At 40.4% G+C, this 14434-nt stretch overlaps 1 protein-coding gene across 1 annotated transcript; it reads right to left on the bottom strand.

The window, feature by feature from the left end:
* Window positions 1–278: 278 nt before the first annotated feature.
* Window positions 279–12741, bottom strand: LOC105382378 (probable cleavage and polyadenylation specificity factor subunit 2). Its single transcript, XM_048630138.1, has 16 exons — window positions 12421–12741; window positions 11923–12188; window positions 11420–11665; window positions 9926–10113; window positions 9250–9372; window positions 8614–8714; window positions 8140–8289; window positions 7293–7406; window positions 6937–7021; window positions 6511–6601; window positions 6022–6136; window positions 5505–5576; window positions 4975–5065; window positions 4530–4656; window positions 1796–1974; window positions 279–1070 (listed from the first exon to the last, which is right to left on the bottom strand). Exons 1-16 carry the CDS (start codon window positions 12567–12569, stop codon window positions 978–980), a joined length of 2190 nt encoding a protein of 729 aa, XP_048486095.1. The 5' UTR covers window positions 12570–12741; the 3' UTR covers window positions 279–977.
* Between the last annotated feature and the right edge of the window lie 1693 nt (window positions 12742–14434).

A 14434-nucleotide genomic window follows, 5' to 3' on the forward strand; every position in this document is an offset into this window, starting at 1 on the left:
TAGAGATAAAATCCCGTCGTTTTGTTTGATAGTCGTGTGATTAAGAATTCAAAATAATAGAATAGAATTTTAAATCCTGGTATGAACCACCGTCGGCTTCGTGTGTTACTTAAGTTTAGTTGCAATAATTTACCAATATTATGATATACATAACTTATGTTCAGACTACAATAAGTACAGAAATATAGTATTTACTGCTATTCAAGACAATTACTTTGTGTAAAGTAACTATTATTTAATTTTTATTACCCCCTAAGCATTTTAATAAAAAACTTAACTAGAAATTTTAGTTTTTTATTACGTTTACTTATAAAAATACTATTTACAAACAAGGAATTTCATATATTCATAACTTAAAAATACTTATCAAGTAATCATTTACTCCAACCAACAATGGCGCACTTTACTTTAGCTATTGTTCTTCTTATTGATGACAAGGAGCCCTTGGTCCATATGTACCACTTATACAGTGTTATACAGATGTTAAATGCCTTAGAAATCTGTCAAATACCGTTCTAAACACCCGTTAAACGCCGCCGCTGGTAACTTTGCCAATTTCTCCATTGTCGGTTATAACCGACAGGGATTGGTTTATAAATGCAACGTCAAAAAACGTCATATCCATATAAAATTCATGACAGATGTGTCAATAGTTAACCACTACTCCCTTGTTATGCTCTAACCGAGAATGGAGAAATTGGCACTTAGTGGTAAATCGAAATACAGCTTATGTTAAAAAAACATAGTTACGGGCATTGACCAATATTTTACTAGCGTAAGGACAGGCCCAACCGCTCAAGACAATGGCACCCTCGCGCTGGTCCTAAAATCTCATACATCTGTCATAATTTGTTTGAATTGGAGCCAGGGCGCGGATGACATTTTCTTTAGACAAAATGTTAAGACAGGCGCATTTTTTTATCATTGGTTACGAGTGTAAGTTACAGACAGTTCAATAGCTAAACAGTCCTTCTTCCTTAAACAATAGCGAACTGATCGTAGAGCAACTCCCGCACCTTGTAGTACTCGTCGGATAGCACGCCCTCCAGCGCCACGCGCCCGTTGTCCAACTGCAACGAGAGATGTCGTTAGTTATGCATGTTATTTCATTAAATAATATACCTGCTTAACCCTCAAATTCATAGCCCCTAAATTAACAACAAGGTTAAAAATTTATTTGGATCACGCGAGACTCAAATTCCTGTATCGCAACGTCAGTTTGCATATGAATTTGGGGGTAAATCTTTAAATTTACGTTTAAAACGAGAATTTGTAAGTTAGGGCGTGTATTGTACACGTATAAAAGTGTCTATCAACTACGTTATTTCATTTCCATAATCAACACTTATACACTATAATGGCATAAATACACAATAAAATTCATGGGGTGTTCAAATTGGCGTTGGAAGCTATCTCTGTGTCAAATAAATGTTTCTTTCGTTATCTATGTAAATCTCGAAAATCGACAGCTCCATTCAACGCACTCATCTCTAAAATAACCGCCAAGAAATCTACAACCGCACTCATCACACTAACCCCGAAAACCTACAACAGCACACATCACACTCACCCGTCTAATAGCAATAGTTCCGTTGCAGCACGACAGTTCTCCGTTGTTAAACTCGGCCCGTATGTTGTGCTTGGCCAACACTTGCCGTAGGTTGGATAATTTGAGCGAGTTCATGAATGACGCCGTTCATAATATCGATAATTATTGCATGCGGCCCCAGGAATATCTACTGCTGCACTTATCACACTAACCCCTAAAACCCACAACAGCACACATCACACTCACCCGTCTAATAGCAATAGTTCCATTGCAGCACGACAGTTCTCCATTGTTGAACTCGGCCCGTATGTTGTGTTTGGCCAACACTTGTCGTAAGTTGGACAATTTGAGCGAGTTGATGAATGAAGCCGCATGTTCTGAGTTGGGGGCCGGTTCGAGAGACGGGATTAGGTCTAGCGGCTCGTCTGTTGAGGGAAAAGTTTATTTTGTAGAATTTTCAAAAATGGTAGGCAGTTTGCCATCATGTCGGATAGCTTAGTTAAAGGAGCTGAGTCGGTAATTATGGAAAATAAAATAAAACATATATAAACACTTCTACAGCTACTGACTAGATGTATATGCTAAGCGGTTTAGGAGAACCGTCTTCAGTTGCTTCGCATAACTTTTTCTTTCTCCCTTTCCCTCTATTTTGCCTTTAATAGTTTTTACTGTGCAGGTTTTACTTATATTATTTAACTTACTTATGAACCGGGTGGTACAGAGCGACTGGCACACAAACCTGACCCCTCTTATAGTAACATTGCTACCGGCCATACTACTTTGCAGCCCACTGTTCGTATGTATAGTAGTCACCTTGCTGCACGTATGTATAGTAGTGACCTTGCTGTATGTATAGTAGTTACCTTGCTGTATGTATAGTAGTTACCTCGCTGTATGTATAGTAGTTACCTCGCTGTATGTATAGTAGTTACCTCGCTGTACGTATAGTAGTCACCTCGCTGTATGTATAGTAGTCACCTCGCTGTATGTATAGTAGTCACCTCGCTGTATGTATAGTAGTGACCTCGCTGTATGTATAGTAGTTACCTCGCTGTATGTATAGTAGTTACCTCGCTGTATGTATAGTAGTTACCTCGCTGTACGTATGTATAGTAGTCACCTTGCTGTATGTATAGTAGTTACCTTGCTGTATGTATAGTAGTTACCTCGCTGTATGTATAGTAGTTACCTCGCTGTACGTATAGTAGTTACCTCGCTGTATGTATAGTAGTCACCTCGCTGTATGTATAGTAGTTACCTCGCTGTACGTATAGTAGTTACCTCGCTGTACGTATAGTAGTTACCTCGCTGTATGTATAGTAGTTACCTCGCTGTACGTATAGTAGTTACCTCGCTGTATGTATAGTAGTCACCTCGCTGTATGTATAGTAGTTACCTCGCTGTATGTATAGTAGTTACCTCGCTGTACGTATAGTAGTTACCTCGCTGTATGTATAGTAGTTACCTCGCTGTACGTATAGTAGTCACCTTGCTGTATGTATAGTAGTTACCTCGCTGTATGTATAGTAGTTACCTCGCTGTATGTATAGTAGTTACCTCGCTGTACGTATAGTAGTTACCTCGCTGTATGTATAGTAGTCACCTTGCTGTATGTATAGTAGTTACCTCGCTGTATGTATAGTAGTTACCTCGCTGTATGTATAGTAGTTACCTCGCTGTATGTATAGTAGTTACCTCGCTGTATGTATAGTAGTTACCTCGCTGTATGTATAGTAGTCACCTTGCTGTATGTATAGTAGTTACCTTGCTGTATGTATAGTAGTTACCTCGCTGTATGTATAGTAGTCACCTTGCTGTATGTATAGTAGTTACCTTGCTTATTTACTTTATAACCTTTTTCTTGTAAATGTATGTGTTGTTTCTGTGTGTGTTAGAAATAAATAAATTTTCTTTCTTTCTTTCTTGCTGTATGTATAGTAGTTACCTTGCTGTATGTATAGTAGTTACCTCGCTGTATGTATAGTAGTTACCTTGCTGTATGTATAGTAGTTACCTCGCTGTATGTATAGTAGTTACCTTGCTGTATGTATAGTAGTGACCTCGCTGTATGTATAGTAGTGACCTCGCTGTATGTATAGTAGTGACCTCGCTGTATGTATAGTAGTGACCTTGCTGTACGTATAGTAGTTACCTCGCTGTATGTATAGTAGTTACCTCGCTGTATGTATAGTAGTTACCTTGCTGTATGTATAGTAGTGACCTCGCTGTATGTATAGTAGTGACCTTGCTGTATGTATAGTAGTTACCTTGCTGTATGTATAGTAGTTACCTTGCTGTATGTATACTAGTTACCTCGCTGTATGTATAGTAGTTACCTTGCTGTATGTATAGTAGTGACCTCGCTGTATGTATAGTAGTGACCTTGCTGTATGTATAGTAGTCACCTTGCTGTATGTATAGTAGTTACCTCGCTGTATGTATAGTAGTTACCTTGCTGTATGTATAGTAGTGACCTCGCTGTATGTATAGTAGTGACCTCGCTGTATGTATAGTAGTGACCTCGCTGTATGTATAGTAGTGACCTTGCTGTACGTATAGTAGTTACCTCGCTGTATGTATAGTAGTTACCTCGCTGTATGTATAGTAGTTACCTTGCTGTATGTATAGTAGTGACCTCGCTGTATGTATAGTAGTGACCTTACTGTATGTATAGTAGTTACCTTGCTGTATGTATAGTAGTTACCTCGCTGTATGTATAGTAGTTACCTTGCTGTATGTATAGTAGTGACCTCGCTGTATGTATAGTAGTGACCTTGCTGTATGTATAGTAGTCACCTTGCTGTATGTATAGTAGTTACCTCGCTGTATGTATAGTAGTTACCTTGCTGTATGTATAGTAGTGACCTCGCTGTATGTATAGTAGTTACCTTGCTGTATGTATAGTAGTGACCTTGCTGTATGTATAGTAGTGACCTTGCTGTATGTATAGTAGTGACCTCGCTGTATGTATAGTAGTTACCTTGCTGGTCGTGGTGTCGCTCGCGGCTGTGCCTCGGCGGCGCCACGACGGCGGAGAGCCACGCCAGCGAGATGTCCCCGGCGGAGCGCCACTCCAGACCTGACACCAGTGCGTCCGACAGACGCACCTGACGGGATAAGATAAGTTAGTCATGTAAAACTTATTTTTATTTTATTTTAAGGTTAACGCACAGTAGTAGGTATTTAAGCTAACGGTACAATAATAACGAATGTACTACCAACACAGTTATTCACAGATTGATGGATTCTAAAGGCGCAAAACGAAGGTGGATGCAAAAATTAAAACGAATTGTTTTCAAATGATGCCTTCAGAATAGATTCGGGCTAAATTGTATGATAATTATACTGACATATGAATGCTATCCTGCTAAACTAAAAGCATATTTCTCGTCGGGGTATGGCAGGAATTTTCGTAGTATTTTTACCTGGTAAATATGTGACTCGGTGGTTGCGTCTATGGTCTCTCCTCTACTGGGAGTGTATACTTTCTCTATGCCCTCCGCCTCACAGTGTTGCCTGCAAACATTATAAAATAATATTAAAATTAAGCCTTTCATCTGTCTATAGGTACGTCACGACCTTAGCCTCATAACCGGCGCAGCACCTGAATCATCCCATTTCACGTATCTCTAAAAGTCTTTCATTTCAGGTAAATAAGGAAGGTCATGATAGGGTCATAACCATAACACTCAATAATAACAATAGAACAAAGTAGGTATGCAATGCTTTTCATCATTTGGTATAACTAGGTATGGCTAACCTAACCTAAAGACTTACCCCCTTATTCATAAAAAAGTTACTGGACAGATTTGCTATTGAACTGTTTTGTCACTCTCTGTCATAGAACAAATTGTTCTCTGTCAGAGAGGGACAGAACAGTTCAATAGTTAATCCGTTCAGTAACTTTTTTATGAATAAGGGGGTTAGATTTTACGATACCGGTGTAAAGTCTTACCTCAAGACCTTGAGAGCGTCCGGGCCGGCCCTCAGAGCTACTAGTGCACGCGGCTTCACTTGCGACACGATCCTGAAATTACATTACAGTTCATATATTTGAAATTTACACATATATGAGTAATTGATGAACCATGTACATTGTACAATGTACAAGAAAAAATATTCACATCATTTGAAAAGCTCAGTTTAAATTCCTAGAAATTACTTTATTTATATACTACTGTTCCCGCGAGCTTTGCTTCGCCACAAAAAGTTTTCCCGTGGGAATTCCGGGATAAAAAGTAGCATATGTTCTTTCTCAGGGTCTAGACCATATGTATACCAAATTTCATTCAAATCCGTTCAGTAGTTTTGGCGTGAAAGAGTAACAGATAGACAGACAGACAGACAGACACACACAGTTACTTTCGAATTTATAATATTAGGATAAGCCTGTTGTCTTAAACACCAACCAAGCATTATATCATGTAAGTACGAGATGCATTTGCCTACCCAGTGAGAGATTGTGTGCATACCTCAGCAGGGACTCTCCGTCGCATCGCCCCTCCAGCTCTATGTACTGAATTCGAGCTTGTATGTGCACTTGTGTCGTGTAGGAGATGCATTTGCGAGGGATTTCGGGCAGCTCCTCTGGAATAAACAGTTATTTTTTTTAATGATATTATTGAAAAAAAACTTTGCATCGCGTCACCCATCGCTTCTACACATCGTAAGGCATGGCATATCATTAGAACTTTTATGTAGAACGGGAGCCTCACCACTCAGTCGACGCAGACTTCACGCAACGCATACTATTAGGTTTCATAAAATAGCGTAATAGGTCGCGAGCCGTATCGCCGTTTATGAATGAGTACAATGCACTCAGGGTGCACATATAGAATCTTGATGTTCAGGTTTGCTCACGATGTTTTCCTTCACCGTCAGAGCGATGGTATATTGATACATGTCAGCGCCGGCATTCGAACCGGCATCTCTGGCGTGAGAAGAATTTGAATAATAATTACCTTCAGTCTCCATTTTCTGCGGCGCGGCGGGCGACACGTCTTTCACGTCTCCCTCCGTGTCTATGATCTCCGCTAGTCTGTAGTCCTCGGGCTGGAAATTGACAAACAATAGGGTGATTTGCACCAAACAATTCAACACATTTAAATCTGTTTTTCGCTTGCTTTGACAGTATAGAGTCAGAGCAACACATCAACAGATTTAAATACGTTTAAACATCTGGAAAAAGTCACGCTTAGTCTATGTTCTATCATCTTTAACACTAAAGTATTTCACGAAGTAGCCTCTCCGAGTACCATTTTTGTTACACAATAGTCTTTAAACAACAGCCCCAAACAGGGATCGAACCCGGGGCCTTCGACATAGTAGTCAGGGTCACTAACCACTACCTACACCATTCGGTCGTTGATAAATGTTTATATGTTTACCTTGATAATCTCTCCGTAGTCGTCGTATCTTGTCCGCTCGTCGTGACACGGATACATGGCGTGGTGACGCTTGTTGGACTTGAACCTGTCACAGTTGTTTATATTATTATTTATTAGTTAGTTTGAGTGCCAATTTAAAATTATACTTTGTGCTATTTGCGTCTGTTCAAAGATATTATAATTATGAAATAAGGGGTTCATTTGATTTACCGGAGCCATTCAAATTCAAACTGTCTTACAGAGAAACTGGTTAAGATAAACACCTCTATAAGGCTGCGTCCCAGTAGGCAAACTGCACGTGTTGAGTCTACTCTATGGGCCGAGTGTAATGTGTGTCGTTATGAATATTGAGTTACCTGGACGCGGTCCGGTGATCGCTGCGAACGGGTATGTCGTGTCTTCCCGTCACCACCATCATCTCCAGAGAGTCATCGGAGTCAGAGTCTGACGATATGCCGGCCGGGTCTTCTCTGTGGGCAGAGTGTGACATGTGATGTTATGAATATTGTAGGAATGCAATCATAATGACTCTGTGGGCAGGATGTAAAATGTTATAAACATGAGATGATTGCACAAGAAAGATAGCCTTCCCTGTAAGAAGCAACATTGGTTACGGTTAATATTTCATTAGGTTGGGAACATATTTAAAAACAAACAACACACGCACTCACGCCTTGTACTAGGGGCAGATATTTGTTTAAACACAGATATTTGTTCTCGGGTCTTGGATGTGCCCGTAAAATGGCAATAGGCCCGCCCCCTATTACATTGGGACTAACATAACACTCTGGCGAAAAGTGGGTGCAGCAATGCACCTCTGCCTACCCCGCAAGGGAGTACATTAGTACAAGGCGTGAGTGTGTGTGTGTGTGTGTGTGTTTTTTGTATCTTTATAGAATAACGCTCAAATTTATAGACTGTATTGCAAATTTACAACCAGATTAAAATTGAGTTTGAAATACACGATTTTCGACAAAAGTTCAAATTCGTATATCACAACGTCAATTTTAAACCTATTGTAAAGTATCAAGAAGCTCTATGAATTTGAGGGTAACCCTCCAGGTGACTCACTTGACGGTGTTGTTGAGGCTGGTCTTCTGCTGCAACAGGAACTGGTCCAGCTCTGCCCCCTCGAGTCGCACCCGCTTCTTCACCGTCACTCGACACTCGACTCTATCTCGTTGCATTAAGTGCTATACTCACTTGACAGTATTATTAAGGTCAGTCTTCTGCTGCAACAGGAACTGGTCCAGCTCTGCCCCCTCGAGTCGGACTCGCTTCTTCACCGTCAGCTCGATGGTGCGGTCTCCACCGCGTTCTATGAGGTCCCGGGCGAGCGTGCCTGGGGATGTTCTGGGGGGGAGATTGGGGGGTTTATTATTTTGATTTGAATACATATATTTGATTTTATCCACTACGCCATCATGGCTCAACAAAGATACCTCATCATCATCAGCCAATAACTATCCACTGCTGGACATAGGCCTCTCTCAAGGAGCACCACAACACTCGGTCCTCGGCCTTCCTCATTCAGCCACTACCGGCTACCCGCCTAAGGTCGTCGGTCCAGCGGGCAGGAGGGCGTCCCACGCTGCATTTGCTTGTCCGTGGTCTCCACTTGAGAACTCGAGAACAAAGATACCTACTGTACATAAATAAAACTTAGTTTTCACTCACCTAGCGGTCAACACAATAGAGTTTACAGCGTGCGGGGCCCACTGCAGAAACAGGTCTCTTGCGAACCCGCACTCGAGGTCAGGGAACGACGCCAACACCACCTTAACAAATAGATAAAGAGAACATTTATTATAATTACATTATTTATTGCACATCAAATTTACGTGTACATAGGCGAACTGAACTCTTCATTGGAAGGAGACCCGTGCCAAAGCAGTGAGGACGTGATGGAAGGAAAATACACTGGCGAACAATTTAAAAGTTCCACCTGCCATTGCCATTCCATACTAACAAATACAAATCGTTTATTTGGTGCTAAGTAAAGGTTCACACAAATGCATCTTATCTCTAGAACCTACACTAGGATTCCCTGTGTTGTAGGAGCTAGCTTTCACTCTTAACTCTTATATTAACCCGTTTACATTTGATTTGAATTGATTATTGTTATCTTATTGTTGATATATGTACTTACCTAAGTAGTAGTATTGTATAATGTTATGTCACTGAAACCTTTTCATTGCCCGTGATATGTATTATGTATATCAATGGCTGTCTAATACATTTGGTGGCCAGAAAATGGGACCATCTGCTATGTGAATGTAATATTAAATTGGTCTGAGTATGCATAGCTGGTACCTTTGGCCCAGGGGTCCGGTGCACCTCGGCGGCGGAGTGGCACAGCTGCACGTGGCGCAGCGCGAACGGGTTGCTGCGGGCGCCCTCGAACGCGCGGGTCATCTTGTTGGACATCCATTCTATCTGCGGGGGGGGATTTGAAAGTTATATTATTATGTGGTGCCATAGAGTGTGTTTTAGCTATTATATTAAAATGCAGAGAGTACCAGCACATTATATGTTAGACAGCAGCATAGAATACGAAGTCAGCCCCGAGTCCCGGTTCCTCCACAGCTGGTCCAACATGTGAGCCAACTGTAGCACTCACAAGGATCCTATAGACCAATATCGCGCAATCAAAAGCTCTCCATTTTTACAGCTTGTTACCTTTTAGAGTATACCTTGGGGTCTAGAATAGGCCTCGGTTTTCGCTATCACAGGATTCTAATACTACTCAATAATATATCCTACTCAATCAAGCTATAACATAAATATTCAGCAAAAGAATCACTCTAACCTGTGATTTAGGGAACTCCAGCACATTATAAGTCACATTAGACAGCAGCAGCAGCGAATACGCAGTCAGCCCCGAGTCGCGGTTCCTCCAGAACTGGTCCAACATGTGGGCCAACTGTAACACTCATAAGTGAAGCCTAGACCACAGAATCAATATCTGTTGATGAGGTAAGGAGCTTACCTGTGATTTAGCAAACTCCAGCACATTATAAGTCACATTAGACAGCAGCAACAGCGAGTAGGCCGTCAAGCCCGAGTCTCGGTTCCTCCAGAGCTGGTCCAGCATGTGAGCCAGTTCCAGCACGCGGCCCGCCGTGTCGGTGCAGACGAGGACGCAGCCGCCGCCGCGGAGGCCGCTGAGGATTGTGGCTGGGGAGGGGAGGGGTTCGTGTTAACATCATCATCATCATCAGGTTCTGGTATCCCTAATCAGGGACATAGGGCTTGAAGTGTAGATTTCCACTCTGACTGTGTTATTATTATTTTACATAAAAACATAGTATAAAGGCGAACTTAATGGTAGTAGCATGCTCTACTAGTTAAACTTTGGTGATGTCGAGAAAATGATTGGTAGAGGAGAAAAGTTTATCTAAATCAAGACACAGAGATATACTTATGACGACCGAATGGCGTAGTGGTTAGTGACCTGACTACTGAGCCGATGGTCCCGGGTTCGATTCCCGGCCGGGGCAGATATTTGTTTAAACACAGATATTTGTTCTCGGGTCTTGGATGTGCCCGTAAAATGGCAATAGGCCCGCCCCCTATTACATTGGGACTAACATACACTCTGGCGAAAAGTGGGTGCAGCAATGCACCTCTGCCTACCCCGCAAGGGAGTACATTAGTACAAGGCGTGAGTGCGTGTTTTTTTTTTTTTTTTTTTAGATATACTTACTTAAACATAATAACTATAAAAATGATGTTGATTGGGATGTGAATAGCTTGATGATTGGTTATTGTTATTATGGACTTTCAGTCCATTTCTGCAGGAATTTAAACTGACTACATAAATGACAGTAAATTATTATAATATTGCTTATGGTTTGTCTTTTCCATAGTAACACATCTAAATGGTTATTTAGCCACCTTCGTTCTGACTAGGAATGTTGGTGACCCATTGATACAACAGACAAGTTATGTGAGAGGTTAAAATTAAAGCGTGTAGCATACTTCATTCAACTATTGTGTTATAATTTAATATGTATATCAGGTGGCTTCACTGGAGCAGGGGAATGCTGGACACGATGCACCGCCAACAAACTTACCTGGAAGAAAATGGGGGAGGCCTTTGCCCAGCAATGGGATGACCTATAAAATACTTAGATTTTAGGTATACATAGTTCAAGTGCATGCATACACATAAATATATTATTATGATATACAAATAAATACTACTGAATTATATAAATAAATTTAATAATTATAATATTGAATTATATAAAACTAAACTTAAACAATTACCATTAATATTAATAATGCATGAATTGTGTTACTTTAAACATAATTAAATACTAATTTGAATGTTACATTATAGGAGGCTTATAATAAATAATAAATAATAAAAAATATCAGGTGGATCATGAATCATCACCATGGATCTCCTTATTAAATCCTTCAAAATTATTCATCTTAGTATCATCATTCTTAACAAGAAATCAGAAATTCCACTTACTCATCAGCTTCTCATCCCTCAACCTCCGTCTCTGCTGCACATGGTTGGCGTTCATAGCTCCAACCAACATCAGCGACGGTCTCAGCAACCTCTCCACCTCGCAGCCGTTGAGATGACGCTCCTTCTTGTGGTTGAAGTCTGGTGCATAGACTATGTCCTCTTCACCAGGGGCGGATATCCTCCAAACTGTGCCTCCAAGGGTGTGGCCAGCCGGCAGGGGGACGATGCGGATGCCTAGACCTTTACCTGTAATAAGATGGATATGAGGAATGATTATTGGTTAGACATAGTAAATAAGGCATGGTACATGAAACAGGGTATTTTGTAATTGTAATATATCCCATTTATACCAGAGATGAATTCAAATCATAGCAAAGAGCTAGAAATTGAGTGATAAAACAGTGCCAAAGGGCCATTACAACATAATCTAGAATATACAGAAAGAACTATTGATATTCCATATTCAACAAACTGACTTCACCAGCAAATCGTCAGAAACTTACCTTTCATATCAATAGTTTGATTGTACTTCAACTGAACAATGCGGTCAAAGGCATTGTCAACATCATCTAGTGTGAACAAATCAAACTCCGACACATTCCTGTGTGCCTGGTACAGGTCATACATGAACATCTGACCCATTTTGTACACCGGGAGAGTGGCGTACACTGGGCAGTTCAAACCAAGCTTGCCTATTGCATATGGTAACGCCCCAAGATGCATAGGATCTGAATGGGATAGTAGCACTGCATCTATACTGTTGATGTGTCTGGAAAATAGAACAAGTTGTCATCAGTGCTTGTAAATTTGTTTTCATCAAAAGTCTAGATTCTAGTTACTCGGAGTATGGGACTGGGACTTGAGCGCTGCATTTGCTTCTTGTGGTGAAAGTTTTAGATGCTGTCAGGAAATCATGATGATGATGATGACAGCAGTTTTAAAAAAGCATTTAAGAGACTCCCAAGTATACGCGACTAATAAACATAACCTCAAATGTGTACCTTTTCAAGTCCTTGATAAAGTCAATATCGAACTTCTCATCCCATCCACAGTCCAGAAGGATCTTAAACTCGTCTATTTGGAGTACATAGCACGGGGGAGACTCATCAATAACACCAGAGAGGCAGGTCAACTTAATAATCGAAGTCATTCTGCCGGGATCTGAGTTTATTTCGAAAATAAATAGATAAACGATAAGGCTTTTCACATAATGCTCCAAAGTTTAAATAAATGATTAGATTTCAGTTTCTCCCTTTTGCTGAAATTACAAAATAAACTAAACGCGCGAGCGCGAATCTAAATAATTTTGTTGCCGTTGCCGTTGTTAAATAAAATGTCAACTGTCAAATTACAAGCAACAGCAAGACAGCGTCAAATGTTGTGTTCGTGTCAGTTCGTGACTCTATACATCTCAAGCTCAGAATAATGACTTATGCCTTGATCCACTACCACCATATTTATTACTTCAATGACCAACACCCATAGAACAACGCGGACTCGGTTGTACCCTCGGGAAGCGTCATAGCGATGTTTCAAGCCAAAAAGTCTGCCAATTTTTGCGGGGGGCAATTTTACCGTTTAAATTGATTATGTCTCATGGGACATGTCATTATGAGTTTTAATTCTTAGCAATAAAGGGTTATGTGAAGAGACATTTTATTATGAACACAGTGTCGTCATTCTTTCTTGCCATGGATGTAACAATTATCGATAAGCGTTATCGATGAATTCGAGATTATGTGTAATAATTTTAAATTTAATTAAATTATGAATGATTAACATGATGAAGCATTTATTTCTATAACTAGAAGAAATGCTTCCAAAAAAGTTAACCATATGATTTACTTGTCAAACTAAACATTTTTTTGCTATACGACTAAAATGGTTTTTCTGCTCCATAGAAACTTGGTTGGATTTTTACATCTTGAATTTCCTGAAAGCGATGACCAAAAAATGTCATAATGACCCCCTACAGTCGTCGAAATATAATAGGCCCTTATGGACAGCTCGAAAATGTATCGGATGACAGCTGTTGTCAAATCTAAATCATAAAAATCTAAACAATAGGTAACTTTCGGTGCTTCAGAAGTGATTTTTTCTTTCAGCCGTTAAAAGATAAGCCAGATTATGTATCTTTTTATGTATTTCATCAAGTGAATCAAGAGTAAATAGCAAATTTGTGTAGCTGTCAAACGGGCCTATTATATTTCGACGACTGTAGTCAACCCTGTTACGCTTACGTTCACCACTATTGTAATATCTCCTATAGGTATCAGAGCAATTTTTTGAAAAATAAAATACTTAAACTATCTGTAACCTCCTTTAACTGTGACCTTTTTGTCGATAAGCACATATTTACATACTGGTACATCACTATGGCATTTTTCTGATATTGGTTGCTAAGCAACGGCTAATATATATAACAATAAACCATGACCGAAGGCGATCAAATCTGTGATCAAATCCGTAAATCCGAATATGCAATGAAGCTGTCATAACAAATCATTTTATAGTGCCACAAACTTATCTGTTCCGGTGAGAGCGAACTAAATTGATCCATATCTCATTACATACTAATTAATTGTATATTGATATATATTAGATGGGTTTATTAAAACCTCAAGGGCAAATTACCACTACGGGGAAACTTAAAATCTTATAGAGCAACAGTACGCGTACCAGTGCGGCAGGTCCACTGTGGACGCGGCGCGCGACATGTTGTCCCGAGTGATGAGTCACCTGGAGGGGCGCCGGCAGGTCGCAGCTATATTTTGTGACTTGTCGCGTGCCTTTGAACTGGTGAATCACTCACTGCTATTAGAGAAACTTAAGGCGTATGGCGTTGAAGGCAATTTCTTCTCAATAGTAAGTGAATTCCTCCAAAACCGTCAGCAATGTACCAGTGTCCGTAACATTAAATCAGACCTACAATATATCGGCGACAGTGCGGTGCCACAGGGCTCTGTAATGGGCAACAACCTGTTCCTCCTACTCGTCAACGACCTGACGACGGCA

This window comes from Plutella xylostella, chromosome 25 (genome assembly GCF_932276165.1).
Source record: "Plutella xylostella chromosome 25, ilPluXylo3.1, whole genome shotgun sequence".
Taxonomy (NCBI): Eukaryota; Metazoa; Arthropoda; class Insecta; order Lepidoptera; family Plutellidae; genus Plutella; species Plutella xylostella.